This window comes from Rhagoletis pomonella, unplaced genomic scaffold (assembly GCF_013731165.1).
Source record: "Rhagoletis pomonella isolate Grant_MI unplaced genomic scaffold, Rhpom_1.0 Rhpom_scaffold_00003, whole genome shotgun sequence".
NCBI classification, from domain to species: domain Eukaryota; kingdom Metazoa; phylum Arthropoda; class Insecta; order Diptera; family Tephritidae; genus Rhagoletis; species Rhagoletis pomonella.
Window position 1 is genome coordinate 87,577,351 of NW_023458557.1, and position 21,802 is coordinate 87,599,152.

Below are 21,802 nucleotides of genomic sequence, written 5' to 3' on the forward strand. Positions count from 1 at the left end.
ATGATAAAGTAGTATACACTATGCTGTACATAGAGGATACTTCCAACAATACCATGCCAACGGAAATCACTTCGGATCTCGCGAATCTGGCCATTGACCGTTAGTTAGTCTCAGTCGTACGCCAACTGCTAATAGGCAGGGTCGTGCAGGCGGGTCTGTGTCCTGGACCAAAAGCTTAACTGAACGAGTGATTGGGCGGAGCTGGGACTGCCCCCACACACCGTGCATTGGTTGGCTTGGGTGCCAGAGCACTGGAACATACTAGGCAACAAGAAGGCAAGAGACGGGACATCCGTTCCACAACGCCAAACTCCGTTTTACAAGGCAACACTCATGTCGCCAGAATGGAGCGATAAAGGGTCTCCTCAGCTGGGCAGTAGGGGCTTATCTACAGCCAGGTGCCCTCGGAAAGTATGCGATAAGGCTGAAAAGGTTCTCCGAAAGCGTCAGGAGCTGTAGGAGCTGACGAAATGACTGTCCCGCACTCTGGGCTCAGAATTAGAGCTGTCAAACTATCGATAGTCAAGTCCATCGATGTTTTACGATAGTCTTAAGGGTGACTATCGATACTATCGATAGTATCGACCCATTTCATATGTTTTTCTAAATCCATTTATTTTTTTGTATCTTGTTATAAATTTGTTTATTTTAGCGGCTCACGGTTGCATATATATTCACTCACCGTGTAAAAAAAGCGATTTCATAAGTTTTCCCTGCAATTCGCCTTTCGGAAATAAAAAACATTCTTTCGAAAGGTACTTTACATGCAAGGTGCCACTGCTCATGCAACTGATTTCTGAAATCTCTCAATTTGATAGTCTACTACTTTGCCCGGTGTGACACGCTCTTAAACAAATCTCTCAATTTAAGACTTAAATTAAAACTCGTAGTTAATCAAATACACTTAACAACCAAGAGAAAATTCATTGAGTATATTTTATAAAGTTTGCGAACATGTATAACTATGTAGTAATAATAAAAAAAATTTTCGGGACTAAAAAATAATGCTCGCGATTAAAAAGTTTGCACTTGACAGCCAATAGATGAAAATTAAAAAAATATATTTAAAAGTTTGCAAATGTTACGACCGAAGCGTTCTGATCGATATTTAAAAAAAAATACTTGTTATACACTAGGGTGGTCCTTAAAATATCAACATCATATGGCATCCCTTTATTTTGTAATACGTCAAAAATAACGACATCCACGCTACCAATGTTTGAAAACTTTTCTTTAATCGCCAAAATTCGGCAACATTTTGACTTTGAACAGCTAAAACTCAGCGGTTTTATGAATTTATGTGAATAAGTTTCAATAATATGACAAATTTATAAGACTTGAAGTAAAAAGTTCTTGGGATTTTTAAAAAATTTAATTTTTTAAACCTAAGCAGCGGTTTTTTAATTTTAACAATTTCGTGTTTGTCTTTTTTTGTACATATAATAAAATAAAAAGGTGTACCATATTAAAATTATATTTTCATATTACTAAGAGCTACCCTAATGTTCACAGACTCCGCAAATACAAACAGCTGAGTGCAAAAGGGCCTCACTTTTTGAAATGTATTTCAAAAAAATCATGTTAGAGTGTAAAAATAACTCGAGCAGGACCAAGAAGTATTGCTCGCGAGTCAAAAAAAAAGTACTCCGGAGTCGAAAAAATTTAACTCGTAAGCAAAAAAATAAAGTTTGCGATGCTAATGAATGAATGCAACTAAGTATTTTAATTCACGTTCAAAAGGATATTTTCAGAACTATTGTAAGGCTAGCAAAATTTAACTACTGTATTATTTTTGATTTTAGTAAATATATTTTAACTAATTCATATATTCGATACCCATTGCAAATCTTCAGTTCATAAATATTTGAGAATTATATGTTCATTTTTGAATATTGTGAATACTTTCAGCTTTATTTTTTTTAACTATTTTATCATCCTACACCACTGTACAAATTTTGGCGCCAGCCTCCCCACCACTACCACCACTAGGCACTCCATTTTCTGTCGGCAGTGCAAAATCTAAACGGCGAGGAAATTCAATATCGTATACCCTGGTGTATGCTAATGAATACCCACTTTGACTACCAGCAGCACAAATTGGCACAAACACACACACACACACATACATAAAAAGTTGCACAAGCAAACATTAAGCGCTCAATTCAAGTGCCAAAATGAAGCGAAATTATTCAAGCACATCACCCACATCAGACCACACCCCTTCGCTGAGATTCCACTAGCTGTGTCAAAATCTGATACAAGCAAAGGAGTAAAGAAGAAAAAAAAAACGATTTTCGCGCAGCTTGTTGAGTAGTATATGCATGTGCATTAGACCGCGCCATCAATACAAGCAAACATAAAAAAGTTCATCATACGCCTTCGAGCCTAAAGTATTTTTTCGAAGCAATTTGGAAAAAAATGATTTTTTGGCTGAACTTAGGTGACATCTACACTCTGCATTAAAATGTTTTTTTTTTTAAATAATTTCGACTGGAATCATCAAAACACTTCCTTAGCAAAATTTTAACGACTTTTGGTGAGCTTTAATTTACTGACATTAGGGCGGTACGTTAGGGTGATAAAAACTGAGATTTGGTGTGTAAGTACTAGAATGGGGTACTTGAGGTCAATGAACTTTGGAGCAAAAAATTCGGTAAAAAACTGAAATTTTTTCAAACTTTTTTTTCCGGTACGGCCTAATGTATATATCTTCCATTATATACATATGTATGCATGTATATGTACATATGTATATGTGTAGAAAGTCCAATTTCTATGTATAAGTGATTTGTGGGTGTGTTTTGTTGGTTTGCAGTTGCGGTTGTTGCGCTTAAGTAGTTAGTTTGTGATTTTCACATTCACCCTAACACCGAACGAGCGCGCTGGCGCCTTAAACTATGCTAGCTAGCCAGCGACGGCAACGATGACGACAAATCCTTCTATTGCCTTTGCCTTCCTTTGGTATTTATTCATTCATTTCGCACTTTCGTTGTGCCAACACTTGCACAATTTAGCATACAGACACATTTATACATACACAAGCAAATATCTCGAATATACATACATACATATATTTATGCAAATCTTTCCTCACTCTCGCTCTCTCTTTTATCCTGATATTTTTTCTTTGCTTGTACTATCTGTGTGCTTGCTTGCTGCATGCAATTTTCTTCTGCTCGATTTTTTCTGCTGAAAGTGCAGTTTTTTAGCCCAAGAAGAATACAATTTACTTGCTATTTTTTATTTTTTTTTTGGTGGTTTCGCAGTATTTTTAAATATTTTTTTTTTCATTCTTATTGCTTTGCACTCGTTTTTTGTATGCTCCTTTTGCGCTACTCTTCCTTCGAGTAGTGGCAATAAAAGGGAAATTTAACGCTAAATTAGAGATTAAAATTTGCTGCAGTGTGAATTTTAATTCTTATTGTTATATGCGCTTTGTGTGTGTGTGTGTGTAAGTGGAAGTGGGGTGCGAAGTTTTATTTTGTTCGTTTTTTTTTTTTTTTTGTGGGGGGTGTTAATTGGATTAAATTTTAAAATTGTTGCATAAATCATATTCATTAACTTTTACTCGCGATCGTAGGTCGCAAAATAATAAAACTAAAAATTAAATTAAATAAAAATATATATTTTTCTTTTTTAAATAATAAAAAATAAAACTAAAAGAAAATGAAATTAACAAAGCAAAAAATTTAGATTAAACATTAAAATAAAATAAGTTTATAAAAATTAAATTAAATAAAAAAAAAAGTTTTTTTTTTAAGAATTAAATCTAAAAATTAAAAAAAAATCTAAATTAAAAAAAAACATATTTAATTCAAAAAAGAAAAATAAAATAAGTTCCTGAAAATTAAACAAAATTAAAAAAATACTCTTCTTTTTACAATGATAAGACATCTAAACATTAAAAGCCGGTTTCACCAGCGATTTAAATGGAAAATGATTTTTTTATTTTCTGTAAATTTCCATATAAAATTAAAAAAAATTAAATCATTTTTCATTTAAATTGCTTTCATGAAATTGGCAGTAAAAGAAATTTAAATTTTAATGGAAAATAATTCAAATCAATAGAGAAAAAATACATAAAATATACACATACTTTTCGAAACATCAATATTCCATTCTCATCGAGCAAATCGATCTTCTAAGCACCTTGCTTACTTTATCAATGATGGTAATCCGAGCATCAGGTTAATTTACTTAGGTTGTGCAGATAAGACAAATGAGCTAGGTATAGTTTCTAAGTAACAGCGTTGAGCAAAGCTAAAGGAATGACGCAGTTTACAGACCGCAGAGGAAAATACGTGTGCAACTTTAGGGGTTGCTTCCGACCCCAGGAAACTTCGCAAAAGTTCTACGCACTGCAATCACTTTTCTTACTACTTTTCTCCACATCACGTTACGCACAATAAAGAAAAACTAAAATTTTTACATAACTCTCCGCAAAAATTCCCTTGATTGTCACTTTGACAGCTGTCAAAATATACAATAGTATAAGCAGCGATCCACGCACATGTCAGTTACAATGTCAAATCTGTCAAAAATTTTGCAAAACTCTTCTGCTTTTTATAGAGGGTACTTCAAGGACAACAACAAGTACATAATTAAATGCGCAATAGGATGAAGCGGAATACCAGAATTTGAAGACCACGTGAGCACACATGTCCCAAACAGCGCGACGTTTACGCAACTGAGGGTAGTTTAAGATGAAATATATGTACATGGTTCTATTTAGCATGTGCGCAATAAAATTTGCGAAAGTAAGCGATCGGTTGAAAAAAAACTGACAAACTGATTTTGGGGTGAATAAAAAAAAATTAAAAAGAGCAAACAAATACTACGCATGACACTACTTCACGACAAAAAGTTGATGTCAAAAGTGACATTTTGTATGTCAATTGGGGGAGGGGGTAAAAAAGCTTTTGTTTGTTGTTTGTAGAACAGCGGCAAAGAGGAGCGTAAACATTCCTACAACCGCTTGACAAGCGTTTTAAGCAGCTGTCAAGCAATGCTGGCGCGCTTTTACTCTGCTGCACACAACTCTTTCACCCGCTCGCACTACGCTGCACAGTGGTATCTCGGCGGAAAAAATACAATTATTTGAATATGCATTTTTTTTATTTAAATGGTTTAGCCTAACAAATTGTTATTTCTATAAAAAAGATTCTTTAAAACTTTGCACGAAATTGGCAGTTTTATATAGAACAAATGCAACAAAAGCCAGTAAAATTTTATTCAACTAAAACTGATTGATATTTTTGTTCACTTAAGCAATGTGTTTTTCTTTGAACTTCTGTTTTTATTGTTTTTGTTGTAGGTTCATATATAAATATAGCACTTACTAGACAAAATAGACAACAAATCATGGCAATCGACCAAATATTTAAAAAAATATAAGCAGACAAAAATAACAATTCCTTCGCCTTCTTACTACAAAAATTGAAAGACCGGAGTATTTTCTATCGATTTGCGAAAAAAAAAAATGTGACGCATGGTTGCGACTTTTAACGTAACCTCATATAGTAATTATGGCATTTATAGTAGTTATTTTTAAGGCGTTTTTGAGGTTAGGTTTGTATGGGAGGTATGTGTTAAAATAATCCGATTACTCAAATTTTGTTGATGTTTAGTTATAATATTATTACTAACATATGGACAAAATTTCGAAATGATATCTTCATCGGTCACCCTTTTATGGCCTCTTTAAAGCATTTTTGAGGTTAGGTTTTTATGGGTGGTATGCTTTAAAATAAATGGGTGACGCTAATTTTTCGTTTTTTCTCGATTTATGTCCATAAATTTTACACACGAAAAATTTAAGCTCCACGCCGATTAATTCTAATTTTTTCCAAAAAATTTATGGAGCTGTACCACTGTGCGCTGCAGTGGTTGGGAATGAAAGTTTCGAATTTTTCAATTTATTTATTTTAGTTCATAGTTGTTGGTGTTTTGTTTATTCCTGGCGTCATTTGATTAACGCACTGCTGTATTGTTGTCATGTTACATTTCCTATTTACATATGTACATATGTACAAGTGTGTACGCATATATGTATGTATGTACAATACAATATGTATGTAAGTACACCCTAACAACCTGCTACCTTTTTCCACTTCATTTGTTTGCTTGTTGAGTGCAACTGTCAATCGCGCGTCCCCAGCCATCATCATCATCAGCGTAGCTTACATCGGCCGTGGCGTCACACCCACTGCGCGAGCGTTAGTTGTTTGTGTGGGCGCCAAAGTGGGGCAGTCAGTAGTCGTTTCCCAGCACACATTTGGTAATTTTTTGTGCTAAGCACTTTTTCTTACTTTCCACACATTCGATACTCGAAACGGGCGGCGCAAACGCACACTCACGCATGCTACAAACATACATATGTACATCAAGTGGTTAATTGATCAATTTAATTTGACACTCAGCTGTTGCTCTTATTTTACTACTCTTTTTTTTCTGTAATAAACGGTAAATGTGCGCTTTTACTACTCAACACTTGCGTTCACTCAGTTGATTTGTTGATTGTCGTCGCCGCCGCCAACGCCGAAAGTCTGTTGGCGCTTGCAGGCAACATACGCGCATTCTATTGTTGTTGCCTCGCTTCGCGACAGCAGCATAATAATGACAGTCATGTTGATGTTTGCTGACAGCTGACAGTTATCAATTGTTTATTCAATTGGTAGTTATGCAAATTGTCGTCAGTCAGCCAACCAGTCAACCAGTCAGCCAGTTGGCTGAGTTGGCAACTTTGCTATTCAATTACTTGCTTGTGACCAGCGCAGCGCGCTCAGTTAGTCAATCAGTGTAAATATTTTCTACTTTTAGTGCCACTTAATTCCTTGGAAAAGCAAAGATTTGTATAGAAAGCGCACCCAGCGTTAATTTAATTTTGCTGCATTCTTGGAATTTCGCCTCTCCTCAGGGCAATGAAATGTTCGCGCGGCAGCCCACCAGAGCACGCTTAATAAGGAAGTTTTGTGGCTGCTGTTGAAATTGTTTAGCTTTCCCTACTTTTTTATACGCTTCAACTTGAGATTTATTGGCAGCCGCTGCAGTCTTTATTAGGGTGACTAAGGCATACATATGTACGTATTTTTCATGGCTACTTCCTTATTAATTTTAATGACTAATTTTATGAAAGGATTTTAATGATTTTTTTTGTATATCATTTGACATTGTTTGCAATTGAATAATAGCTCTTACTTGGAACAATTTCATCCTCATTAATGTTTTTTAATTTCAAAATTGAATTGTGATGAGAAAAAAAATTAATGATCAATTCTTCATTCGCACAAAATATTGATGAACCCTGCATATTTGTTGTCCCCCAAATAATTTTCTATTTCCGTCTCGAATGTTATTTTGTCTCTAAGGGCGAACCAAGTTTCGAATAAATCAATAAAATTGCCATGATCTATCATAACTTAAGCGATTCCAAATATTTTTACGACATTTGCGAGCTTTGGCGTAGCGTTGTACTGGATATGTATACACTATGGAGGCTTTTCTGGAGTTTTATTCACATTTTCATCGAGTAATGCCTCCTGTCATTTAGATATCCCACGCGAAGCTTTTATTGATTTATAGAATCACCATTCTTGGATATTGTTCTTAGCATTCAAAACATGTAGTCTGCATATTTCTTCAAATATTAAAGGAAAAACATACTTCATGAGCTTTTGTAAAAGCGTTTAAGCCCGAATCTGCTCAAAACTTTTCATCGCGCAAAGCTTGAGCCGTTGATTTTTCATAACTGATCAAAGAATACATCAACCAAAAGTAAATTAAGAAAGCTTTAAGTTAAAAAATATTTAAATACAAAGCAGAGCTTTCCCAACAGAAAAAGTTAACATAAATACAATTTGTGATAAGCTTTAGTTTTTGAAATTTTTGCCAAAAATTAGCTAACTATCACAAACACGTTGAAAGGAAATGTTCAATGAGCTTTTAGTGTAGCACAAAAAGAAATATTTGTAAGTTTTGAAAGTTCATGAATACCAAAATAATCAAAGTGATTTGAACATTTAAGAAGTTTTCAAAAGCAGGAAAATATTAATCCGATTCAGCTTCAGAAATCTTCTTCTCGGTAAAAAGTAGTTCTTAATATAGTCCGATTATGGGCAAAATATTTCCCGAACCACTGAACTTTTTAAAAGCTTTCGAGATATTTTATATCAGTAATTACGACATTGATGTTCAGAGCGAGCTTTTACTCTGCGCCCATATAAAAGCTACAGAGAGCTTTGAATGGTTCCGCCCGCGGGGGCTGTTTTGAGCATCACTGATTTATGAGAACATATCCCAGTATTAATTAGAACATAAAATTCGAGATCACAAAATGTTCTGCGTGAGAAGCTTTTAAAAGCTTTGTATTATATTTACTAGCTCCCTCTGGTCGTCAGCGCTTTACATGGACGAAGGCAGAGTAAAAACTCGCTCTGATCGCCACTGATCGAAAAATACGAATTCGCCCACGAGCAAAATATTTCCCGAACAGCCACAGCTTACCTTAGTTTTCTAGCGAGTTCTATGCATTTATCTTATGTATGGAAAAAATAAAAAAAAAAACACTGAAGTGACTTTCTTCAGTCGATTAACCGGAAAATCTAGCCAGCAACAAAATTAAAAAAAAAAAAAACAATCGGTATATGCAGCTGTTCGTAGCCCACCCATGGAGTTTAAGCAGCCGTTCATTGATTAATTATAGAAGAAGAGGTAAACTTAATCAAGAAAGACATTAACCACTTGCTAAGCCGTAAGCTTGTGAGCCGCTCATAGTCGCGCAGATAAACAGGATTTATAACAGCTTAAAAAGCAAATGTCATGCTTAAGTTAAGTGGCGAAAAAAAGATGGCTACACAAATTGGAAAACAGATATAGAAAAACAGCCGACAAAAAACAAGTTGATGACAGGGGCGGAGACAAGTGGCCTCCAAATATGTAGAAGCTGATTGCTAGAGCAACAAAGTGGTCATAAGCGGGTGCCCTTACACGCAAGCTGTGGTGGCACGCCAATAATGCTCGTATCAAGTGGTCGGGTCATGTTTACAAAGACTGGTGGGGGGCGGTCGATGCGGAAGAAAACGACTACAACAACTAAAACATGACAAGCAAAAAACCAGCCAACCAAACGCTTTAAGCTGCCGCCAGCAGCAAGTGGCACGCAGAAGGCCGTGTGGCCAATGCCGTAAAATGTGGCAAGTGTGTTAGCGCGCATGCAATGCGAAAAGGTAAAAAATAAAAGCTTATAAAAAAAGAATATAAATAGCAAGCGACAAAGCAGCACCGCCGGACATGTTGCAAGCACGCCATATTTGGTAGCCTATAGTGCCGTACAGCCTTGGAGCGGCAAACGTGCAACGCTAGCGTAGATACGCGTTACCCGCGCCTGCTTGGGTGTCGTTATTAATTTAGCCCATTTTCTATTTTGAAATGAAGCGTACAACGCATAAAGCTGTTATATGTTGAGTACCGAAGCGACGGCGGAACAAAGAGAAGCCGAAAAAAAACTACGAAATTGTGGCATAAGCGAAACTAACTAAGCAACGATCTGCAACGTTAGCTGCTGCAAAAATAATCGCCTATAAATTGTAGAAAATTGAAAAGTTGCGCCTACAAAGTGCTGAGTAGAAAAAAGGGGTTGCAGAACGCGAAAGCAGGCAACGCCGCCTTGCAGGGCCAAACCGCAGCAACACACCGTGAGGCAACTAAGGTAATAAATGTTTGAATTCTTACCTTTATCGCTGCAATACTTTAGTAACTTATGGAAAACGTTTTGCATCTACCGCAATTTTTATTTATTTACTGCCTTCAAACGTGAGGCAAGTAAATATACGACTATTATAAAATGTTTGCAACTATGTAAGTATGTATGTGTGTTAAAGCTTTGAGAGTCCTGCCAACTGCTTACAGCTGCAATATATTTCGTATAAACGTGCCTACATATTTACCCTGCAAACACGCCTCGAAGCGCTCATCTATGTGCTACGCGCAACGCTTAAGGTGCCTGCAAGTGCAAAGTATCTAAGCAACTGCTTTGCGCTAGTCACACTCGCTTTGTGCTTCTATTAATGTTTTGTCTCGCTTTTTTTTTGTTTTTTTTTGTTTTTTTTTGTATGCCAATGCGACCTGTCTCAACTTTCAAAGCTAAAAAAGCCGACAAATAAGTAGATGTGGCCTGAACTGGAGTTGGTGAGGGCAGCTGGATGCGATGGCTGGAGTAAAATGCCTACTCAACGAACTGCAGCCACGAACTTCGACTCCATCTGTAGCAGCTCGACTGTTTTCGCCACTCCGCTTCACGCGCAACTTCAGCTACCCTGAAGACACCATCACCATCATTTTCTCAGCCACTAAGATGTAACAGTGATACGACACGACCGCCACTTATAGGAGTACATATGTATGTACGTGGAAGTTGCAGTTTATGAAAGAAAAAGTGTATAGGAAAAAAAACCTGATAAATAGATAGTGCCGCATGCGCTTTTGCTCCAAGCATTGTTGACAATCCACCGACCCGAAAGCTGCCATCAACGTCCATCGCTTTAGGCCATAGTTCGTCGCCAACTATTTATGTAGAAAGGCTTGAAAGGCATAGATTTGCCTTAGCTTGTCTTAGTTGCAGTGGAGCTGATGTAGGCCGGCTCTTGGTTCCAGTTGGAAAGTTGCAATTAAACGAAGAGTTATTGACAGTACTTTGTTCCATCACTTGCCTTTTTTCTTTCATTCTTTCACTTGCTATTGGCGGCGCAGCTGTGCATTTGCGCACGATTGTTGGCTGGAAAAAATGTGACTGGAGTTTTGTTGTTAATTTATTGACTGGGAATGTAATTTTGTAGTAGGTATGCATATATTTTTTTTCTATTGAAAAGCTGCTGAGAAAGGTTCGTATTTGGAATGTGTAGAGGATATTGCAGCAAGAAATCAGTGCCTGGCAAACTTTTAGATTTTCAGCTGGTTTGATTCGCTTGTAAATAACTGTGAGATGGATGCATGTAAGGAGAGGGTAGCTTTTATGCTATAAAGAATTTTTTGTTACTAAAAACCTTGAGCTGGTGATAAAATCTATCAGGTAGATATCTCGTGCAGCGGCGATAAAGAATGTGTAGTATCAAAAAACCCGATAATAAAAGAGTGGACGGCCTTACTAAGGGATACATCCTTCTTGACGAATCCTAACTAGATGAAGTGCAAAATCCCTTTCAAGCAATTAAATAAACGACGGTACGTAGCACACGTACCAGGAAAAAAAGAAAAGGCTCTAAGCAGGTTTGCTGACGGAATGACGTGAATGTAGTGCAAGCAGCGGACTACGATGTTTGGTGATCGGATCGAGAGAGCATAGGATCTATAACTGGCTAGCAAAAAACGATCGAAAATACTGTACTACACTTACTGTACTAGAACACTTAAGATTTATTCGGTGTTTATGGGAGGATGTATCGTGGCCTGCAAGATTATTCTGGACTTACTTGGTACTTTTTACGGACAGCCGAATGAGTTTGTGAGTTAGTTATGAGCCGCTGTTACAAGATGGTAACATTCACTGAGCGCTTGCTTTCTCGACGACAGGCTAGTTGATATATTGTTATTTATAAGCTTAAGATTATATTTTATCTTTTTTTCTATTTTTCTCCTCACCTCTACCTTTTTCGTTATAATTATATTTGTCTTAATATCTATCGATACACATATTGATTTCAATCTCGATATACATAAGTATCGAATAATATGTATGTTGATAAATAAATCAATGACAATATCGATTATTATATCGATACAAAGATCGATGAATATAAAGAAAATTCCGAAATAGTCCCGAGAATCACGAAGTAGTCTTAATAATACTGGTTTAGTCGCGAAAATTCTGAAAATCTCGAAATGGTTTCCAAATTGGGGTGAAGTGAGTTGAGGTGTGGTGAGTTTTGGGTGCGATGAGTTCAGTTGTGGTGAATTTAGGTGTGGTGGGATCAAGTATGTTGAGTTATGTTGAAGTGTGGTAAGTTCGGGTGCATTGAGGTCAAGTGTGGTGAGCTTAGGTGTGCTGAATTTAGGTGTGGTAAGTCTCTGTGTCTCTATCGATATACTTTTCTTTATAATTACCTTTATCTTGCTCTTATCGGTATCCTCATCCTCATATCTATTTCTTTATATTTACCTTTAGTTTTAGCTTTATGTTTATTATTTTTTTCATCTCTGCTCATCACTGGGTTAGTTAAAGCAGCTTAGTGCAGAAGTTGCCTCAGTCGGTTAATTTTGCGGGCATTGCTCTCAGAGTTGGTTACTTATTTGTTAGGCGTTTCAACCTTTCGGGGCCATCTATACGTTCGTTGGAGATGTGCGCTGAGCATGAACCCCACTCTCCGCCCCACCTTATAATAGTGGTATATCTTGCTAAACGATAAATTTATATACATATTTAAGATCCTACCCTGGTTTCCAACTACAGTAAATGCCAATGATCCTTTTTTATTTAAGCAAGTTTCCTTGATGTGCGTCCACCATATTTCTTAACTCACTTTATTAATTCACTACGAGCATTCCACTCCTTAAATATATATATACGTACATACATATCTCACATTGAATTCATTCATTCTGCTAATTGCTAAGGCCGTAGAAAACAGCGCTACCCAACACTTTGGATTGCTAAGCACACAACGTAAAGCATACACGTAAACTACAAACCCCAATATAGAAGTATGAGAGCAACAAAGCATACTATTAGAAAGTTCAATTAAGCCGCCACAATGTAGTCAAGGAAACGTGTCTGATGAGAAGCAGAGTGAGGCCTACAGCTTGTGGTGGAAATCTAAAGTAGAGACGCGCGATGCATTGAAAAAACAGTGTAAATATACATACGCATGTACATATATGCGTTTTTGCTTATGTGCCATGTGGCATGTGGCATGTGGCATGTGGCAATTTCATGCAATTTTCATTCATGCTGACGTTGCGCTTTTCATTCAACTTCATTTCACTGCTTGGTGCAAGCTTGATGTCGACAACTGCCATGGCGTTCTGGCACACCGGCGGGCATTTTATACGTATGATCGTACATACACACACACACACACATATCGCTGCTATATGCTTGCATACATAAAAGCTCACAATTTACCTAAGTTCAAGCTCTTTTTTGCCCGTTGCTCACTTTCTTAGCTGTGCAAATTTCATAGATTTTTTTTTTTTTTTTGTAATTTTCTCTACCCACAGTAAGGTCTGGAAGCAGCGGTTAGCTTACTGCCTGGCTGCCTGGATTTTTCTCTAGCTTAAATATCTGGATTGTTCTTTTGCATATTTTCGCATGCTTTTTTCCTCAGCTGCTACTGTTGCACCACTTTTAATAAATACAGCCAAAGCAAACATACCCATAGAAATCGGGAAGAAAAGAGGTGCACGTCGCCGCTGCTACCAAATGCAAACAGCGCTAAACAAGCAGCTAACCTGGTTTGTTGCCATTTCAAGTCATTTGTGTTGAGTGAATAGGTTTTTGCTGCTGCCAGGCGTCGCCCGTCAGGTTGCCTATTCTAGCCAATGCATGCAACGGCGACTTGGTATATATATGTCGGTTGGTGAAGTTAGTCAACAGCTAAGCGCCAGTCATCATCATTTGACCAAAGCCGTGCTCCATTTACATACATACATACATACATTCATACATACATACATACAATACATACATACAAAGTAGCATACAAGCTGTTGCTCTGCTTTAATTTCGCTCTTGCAATTGTGCACAATGACTGCAACAACAATAAAATTAACAGCGGCAACAACAACAAAACACTGAAACTAGTCGCCAGTCTTGACTGTAATAAAATGTTGATGTAGAAAAGTGGTTGTGGCGAAAAATGTAGGCTAAAAAATGTTTATGCTGTAGAAAAAAGCTCGGAAAAAAAAAACAAGTAAATAAAGTAAAACAGAAAATAAAAATGGAAATAACCTGGCAAAAATGGAAAAACTTTGAAAGTAAATGGGGTAAAAAAGTACATACGTAGCACAAATTACGGAAAAAGGAATGTGTGTGTGCATAAGCTAGGCAGTGGAAACTGTGTGCAGGGGTGTATGGAAGACGGTAGGAAGAAAATAATGGCATGCCACGCAGGCAGCGTGCACTTGTGTAGCAAAGAGCACCTGTAAAGACGCTAAGAATGCTGATTGGCCTTTTCGGTGGAGTGCAATAACTGCAAGCTTTAAGAGGTGCGTGAAAAAAATTCATGTAGGGCAAGAGATGGCAAGAGAAGTTGAAGCGGCCGGCAGCATTCAAAAATATTTAGTTCATAGGAAATTTCGCAACAGAAGCTCGAAAAAATCGTAGGGTTGGGGAATGCCCAACATATATTAAAGACTAGCATTTGCCCGTTGTTAATGTTATGCTATCAAAGGTTACAGCTGTATCTCAATCTGTTATAGCGAATGCTATAGAATTATGCTGATAACACCGGAACACAAAAGAAAATTGTGTGTGCTTTTAACCAGACCCAACTAACGACATGTATTTCGACGCACTAACTGAGGTCCGCTTTGGGTAAATTGCGACAATTGCGATTTATTTTTATTTTGTATTTTTTTTAAATTTTTGGCAATTACAATTGTACTTTAGGAGGCGTACGAGTCACATGGACTCCAGATTCGGATTCAGTGGGTCGAAATACATGTCGTTAGTTGGGTCTAGTTAAAAGTACACACCACTTTTTTTGTGTGCCAGTGTAATTTTTATGCTCTTAAGGGCCTCTCTGCAGTTCTAAAGAAAAATCAGAAGAAATATTTGTCATTATTTCTGTTGCTTGAAAAAGTCATTTGCTGTTGCTATAAATTTTCGTGAAGAAATAAATATACGAGCCATTTTTTCTTGAGAGCTGCATACTGATTTAAGAAATTATGATAGAATAAAAAAATTCGATGGCTAAGTGGAAGGGCTTTCTTTAACCAAATTCTGAAATAGGGTATTGTTGAAAAATTTGTTGAGATAGGGCGTTTTCGAATCGGCTACCGAGATACATACATAAGTCGATCTTCCACAAAGCCGTCTATTTCTTATGCATCACTTTATATGAATTTTTCTAGAGACCTGCAGACAGCCCTTTACTCAGATGGTCAGCTTTATCGAGCCAGTCTCGATATTTCTCTTTTCTGGCAATTCAGGGATGTAAATAAATTGTTTTTTAAGCCATGGTCTATGTGTGCGAGAAATTTTAATTAAATCAGTTGTTTCAGTGTGAAAAACAACATATCTTTCGTAATGCCAAATTGTTATTTTCTGTTTACATTATTTAATCGGACAAAGTTTAATTGCATAAATTTTTGGAAAATTGGCAACTCTACTCTGAAATGTTTTAAAAATAGTTTGGTGTAAATGTGTACGAAACCTCGATCTAATATTTCAATTAACTAGTTAACTAGTTGGCGTTTCCTTTTCTACCAAAAATGCTGTGTTTTCTTTGTACTTTCATTAGTATTTGTGCGTAGAGGGCGGTAGAAAAGAAAACGTCATAAGTTAAAGTTGCCTGTTAGAACAGACAGGTACCATTTTCAAAAATATTTTGTATAAAAATCCGCATTATAAAGTTTCATTTAGCTTCTCATTTAATTGCAATATAATTTTAAAACTCTACAAAAATATTTTATAAACGAAGTTTGCTTGAACCTCTCTGTATTCAAATGTTTAATTTAACTTGTCTACTAAATTCATTTTGATTAACTAAATAGGTGGCAACCCTACTCAAAATATTTTTGATATACATAAAGCTTTTTAAACCTCTATCGCTTGATACCTATACCAAAATATTTCACTTAACTCGTCTTTTTTTTTTTTTGATTTTCTTGATTGTAATTTTTTGAGAAAGTGGCAACCTTCTTCGAAAATAATATCGAACTAAGGCTTTGTTAGACCTCATTCGAGGATGCCTTTCCTGTGATCTGGCACCCATAAATGTTTGACAATAAAATACTTAAACGCGACCGTAGAAGAGGTCAAGCATTCCACATCTAGATTTGAGCATACTGTGAGCATTTCTAAATCCCTAATTGAAGTTTGGCTATCAAAAATAGATAATTATGTATATGCATATCTCCCTTGCCGATGTACCGCTTCCTAAAGAGCTGCAACTTATACGTAGAGAACACTACAGCAAAAGTAAACGCTTAGGTTTTAGGTTGATATAGAGCTTCCTGCGTAAGGGAGGAGCCCTTCCGTCAAACTTCAATCCATCCGTGTAAGCTCCACACTGTAAGGAGATATCTGACTCTTATGAGCTATGGCATTGGCATCATGTCCGCCGGTGCATCCTTCAGACTTCTAACGACCGCGCACTCATATCTAGCCCCCGAACCTGAGTCAGATAAGCACCCAGTACCCTTAAGTCTTAACACAGCCTAAGCATCAGATTTCGACGGGCTCTAGGCTATTAGGCATGCCGCTATTAGCCAGAATGGAAGTGGTCCAGGTGCCCCTCGAGAGCAATCCAACAAACGAAGGTTCATTGTACTGTCATAGAGCCAGGCAATTACATAGTAGAGTGTCTCACTGTTACCTTCTTTACTCAATGTTAGGTTGACACAACAGCTGCCCATCTAGGATCAAGCCCAAGTACTCGACTCTGTCGGAAGGCGCCAGCCGAATGCGTCCAATGGTACTTCAGTACTTCAGAACAAATTAGTGAACATCTTACTCCTTGGGATTAGTGCTGAATTTGTCACGCTCATCTAGAGTATATTTCTTCTTATCTGGCTGAAGTTTACTTACTTACCGGCCCCAAAAAAAAAATTCCCAACTGCTCATTTTGCCACAAATTATTGTAACAAGTTTTTGCTCTCTCCTTAAGGAAAGAATTTTTCTTTGTTGCACTGAAAAAATTCTGCAATAGACAAAATATGCCATATTTCATACGAATAAATATCTACATAGACACATACATATCGTCACCTGAAATGCAAAAGAACGTAGCAACATCATAACTGAAATGGAAAAAGTCGTGACTAATATATATATTTTTTTCATTAGATGAGATGTGGGAGTTGTAATTCGATGAAATCCATCATTTAAATTTTTTATTAGTTACGACATTTTGTATTTCAGCGACGATGTTTGTTACGTCTTTTTGCATTCCAGGTGACGATATATGTGTAATGCTAGTACAACACATTCGCTTTAGCTGGTCTATTTCTAGGCGTATAAAAACCTTTCGGTAAATAAACCATAAATAAAAAGTGAGTGAAAAAGTTCAAATTTTGTTCACTGCTCTTACCGGCTCACAACACCGACTAGCCAGTTTGGGCGCTGACTATCCTCTGAAACTGTACTCACGTCAACCCTGTCAATTTTTGTGCATGAACGTGTATGTGTGTGTGTATTTGCACATCTTTCACAAGATTAGAATCTTTTGACGTGCTTTAATTTTAATGAGCCCTAAGTGGATGTGAGTGTTGAGAGCTTGCGATTGTGTATCTATGAGTTTTATCTACAGTTTGTAGAATATCCTGTTAATTTGAGAATTTTTCTTCGCTCTGTAGAATTTGCTTTATTTTTGTTTTTGGTACGTTGAAAATATGTTCTAGCATTATTTCGCTTTACTGTATGTCTATGTCATCCTCTGCCAGAAAATAGTCACATAATTTAAGTCCTACTTCTTTGGCTACAAAAGTGGTTTGATGAAAAAGTATGTAAATGGATTTTTGGATAAGAATTACTTAAATGGAGCTAAGCTATAATGGTCAATATTGACCGCTGGCTATTAATATTGATTATTGACTGCTGAACATTGGCCTTATTACAATTCATTATGCATCATGTTCCGTTAACTTCTGACTATTAAATATTGATGATCTTTGACTAATGACTGTTGAGTGTAGGCCTGCGGTTATCACTAGAAGTTACTGAAAATTAGTCATGACTATGCTCTGACTATTGATTTTTGACCAACTAACTAACGGCTATTCTTAGTCACTATGGACCATTGTCGATTGACTATTTGTTATTGAGTATTGACTGTTGACTACTCATTGACTTTTGAAGATCGACTAGTCTTTGGACTTGCCTATTCACTATCGTCCATTCATGACTCTGAAAGTTTAATGAGGTAAATTTGAACTATTATACGATAGTTGAGTCTCTTGTAAGGCAATTGAAATACAATAGGCAAGATAGTTTGAAAGCGTTTGTTTATTCTGGCGCGAAAGTCTTACCAAAAAGGCTCCCTTACCATTTTTTTTAAGCTTTTTTGACAGAAAGCACTTGTATATCATTTTGCTCATTATGCTCTAACGGTCGCAATGTCCGAGTGGGCAAAGCACTTTCGTGCCATTCGAGAGAGCCGAGGAGTCCCCGTGCAGTGGAATTTTTTAAACATTTTTTTTTCTTTTTTTTTTTAATTTAAGTTTCTTTTAATTTTGAGATGTTATTGTTCTAAAAGGAGTGTGTTTATGAAATTTTTAGAAAACTACTTTTTGTGTATTTTTTCTCTTTTTTTAATTTAATTTTAACAAATCAATATTTTAAAAAGAAAAATGTTGTTTTTAATTTCATAAAATTTTTTAAAACTTGTATTTTTTTCTTTTTCCAAATCAACTTTTTTCATTTAGATCCTATAAATTTTTAGATTCTATTGCTTTAAAATGAAAAATAGTTTTTTAATTTCATTAAATGTTTGGGGTGTTACTTAATTTTTCCCCTTTTTTATTATTTTTTTATTTAAGCTCCTTTATTTTCTAAATCACATTATTTTGAAACGAAATTTTTTTATTTTACTAAATTTCTCCTTTTTTTATGTAATTTTCTTTAAATTTTTAATTCAGAAATAGATTTAATTCTTTTTAATAACTAATTAATTTTTAAAAAACTTTTCTGTTAATTTTTTATTTTTTTATAAAATTTTTAGATTTTATTGTTTTAAAATGAAAATATTTTTTAATTTGATTTAAATTTGGGGTTTTAAACGAAATTTTAATTTATTTTTTCTTGTTAACCCATTGTAACCATTTTCTAAACCAGTCTTCCAAAATATGATAAATAAATTTTTTACGATTATTTTGTCTACAAAAATTAGAGAAATGAGAAAAACTACATTTTTATTTTTATCTAGTTTCAATAAAATAAGAACCAATAAAAATTGTGATACCTGTTCAAATTTATTCGCCAACGATACTAAAATTTGCATGCAGTAGTTTGTATAATAAATTTTGACTTTGGACAAAAAAAATGAACTTTGAAGTTGATTTAAACACTACTTTAAGCTAAAAAATATAATTATTTCAATATGTATATCGTACAAATGCTGGGCAAAGGGTTAATTTAATTTTCTTTGATTTTCAGGTTTTATTTTTTGTTTAAATAAAAATATATACATACATACTATTTTTAACTTTATTTAATTTTTAGAACACTTATTGCTAAAAGACAAACTGAAAAGCCCTACCACCTGCTCATTAGTAAATCTTTTAACTAGCCTTTCGGAAGACAAAAGAGCTCTCAAGATAGTTGCCAGAGTTGGCCTGTTAGTTGACTTTTGACCACTTCTTAATAATTATTCCAATAATGTGGTTATTGTAATTTTCCCCAAAAAGTTTAACTTAACTAATTAAGCTACTTTTTCTTTCTCATTTCAGCAATCATCACTCAAAACGACACTGCCTACTTTTATGCTGATAAAAATTTTTTCGCAACGAAAAAAGTAATTAAATAGAAAAGCAGAAAAAAAAACTGGAAAGCTAAACTGTGAAGAAGAACAACTATTTATGCAATTCTAAAGAAAATTGAATCTTTCAACTTAAACCCACTCGAATAGAAAATACAAAAAAAAAAATGCTAACTACTACAATCAACACAACAACAACAGCCACTTTAACTACTACAGACACATTAAGTAGAAGAAATTCGACGTCTCATCATCATCATCACAATCCACACCCGCGCTACAACAACACCCACAAAATGTTCTCCCAGCAGTGCCTTTCTTCCCACAACTACAACTATCGACTACTACAGTTTGCTCTACTGTGCACAGTGGCGCTACAGGTGGTGCCGGTGGCGCACAGTTTCGATATTGGTGAGTATGCGAGCAAAAAATATTAAATTATTCTACGAGCACATCCACAAATAGTTCTTTAAATAATCGTTTTTATTTAGTTCTTTACGAGGAATTTTTAATGAAAATTTTTTTTTTCATATTTTCATAACTTTAGCTTTAAAATTGTTTCCATTGGTTTGCTTTAAAATAAACGCTGCTTTACCGACATAGCTGGCCGCAAGTCCATTGACCGCCACAACAAGGTGTGTGCAACACTTCAACAATTCTGACTAAAGCTGCGCTATGAAAAATTACCTTTGAAATGCGAAGAGCGAGGCGGTGGTAACAGCAGCCTTAAAAACAGCAACGCCACGCACATCACATTAATTTTAACTCTTTGCCGGCATGATGCCACAACCAGCAGTGTTCCTGCCACATGCAGTTCAGGGAAGAAGTGGCAGTGTGCGGTGTGTCTGAAAATAACACAGCCGCAGCATGGCGGCAACGAATGTTGCAGCTATACCATCTGCCTCTGTCCGGCTTCTTATTACTCAGCCGCTCTCTCTTTTGTACGGTTTCCCCTTCTGTGCTCCACCGAAAATTGTTTTTCCAACATAATAGAGAATTATTGTGCTACTCTTATTTTACTTTTTTACTGCTGCTGCCAATCCAATCAACAGGAAACCAATCATGCCACCAAATAGTTTAGCCACACAGTGGGTGCAACAGCTGCGCCATGCGCCCGGTACGTCATTAATTGACACTCAAGCGTGTAGCCACAAAGATGAACGGAAAATTAAAGAAGCGAGTTCGTTTTTTTTTTTTTTTGTTTTGTAGTTGACGGCCATGCAAAATGCTGCAGACAAATATAGAATGGCAGCAGAGAACGCCATGGTTTGCATGTTTGCACAGTGGGCGGATAGTATCAAAAAGTGATTTTGTGACAGCAATAAGAGACGAGCCCAAAATTAGAGTAAAATTAAGAATATGATGTATTTCCGTATTTATAGAAAAAGTTAAGGTTGAATTAATATTTTGCGGACTACCTACAAATTTTTGTTTTGTTTTTCTTAATTTCATTTCGTTTTACTTATTTTTATTTTATTTTTATATTTTATTTTACATACTTTTATATTTTATTATATTTCAGTTAATTTTAATTTGTAGCTTTTTTATGCAATTGTTTTAATTTACCTAACTTTTTTTAAATTTTTTTTTATTTTTGTATGCAATTTAACTTTTTTATTTTATTTCATTAGACATAAATATAATTTATTATATCTTAGGCCTTATATTTTCTTATATTCTGGTTCATTTTACTTGTACTTAATTTCATTTAGTTTAATCTTTTTTAATATATTTAGTTTAATTTAATTTAAACTAATTTGGTTTAGTTTCATTTGATTTAATTTCATTTAGCTTAATTTAGTTTAATTTAATTTAATTTAATTTAGTTTAATTTAATTTAATTTTATTTAATTTTATCTAATTTGATTTAATGTAAACTAATTTAAATTAAAATAATTTATTTAGGTTAATTTAATTTAATTTGAATTCATCTAATTTAATTTTAAGTAAATTTTTTCTTTATATTTATTTTTAATTAATTTTTCCCGTTTTTTATTTTTTTTTTTATTTTTGTGTTATATTTTCATTTATTTTATTTTATTTATATAATTTAATTTCACTTAATTATATGTAATTTAATTTAGTTTATTTTATTTTATTTTAATTTAATTTTATTTAATTTTATATTATTTTATTTTATTTTATTTTATTTTATTTTATTTTATTTTATTTTA

At 35.1% G+C, this 21,802-nt stretch overlaps 1 protein-coding gene across 6 annotated transcripts in view; it reads left to right on the forward strand.

Annotated features, from left to right (window-relative positions):
* LOC118735725 overlaps positions 1-21,802 on the forward strand; it is a 189,109-nt gene that overhangs the window by 60,026 nt on the left and 107,281 nt on the right. For all 6 annotated transcript variants that reach the window (XM_036465656.1, XM_036465655.1, XM_036465657.1 and 3 more), the window contains one exon: positions 19,600-20,039. In XM_036465656.1, the coding sequence (XP_036321549.1) occupies positions 19,796-20,039 (244 nt within the window). In that variant the 5' untranslated portion in view covers positions 19,600-19,795. The remainder of the gene's footprint in view (positions 1-19,599; positions 20,040-21,802) is intronic.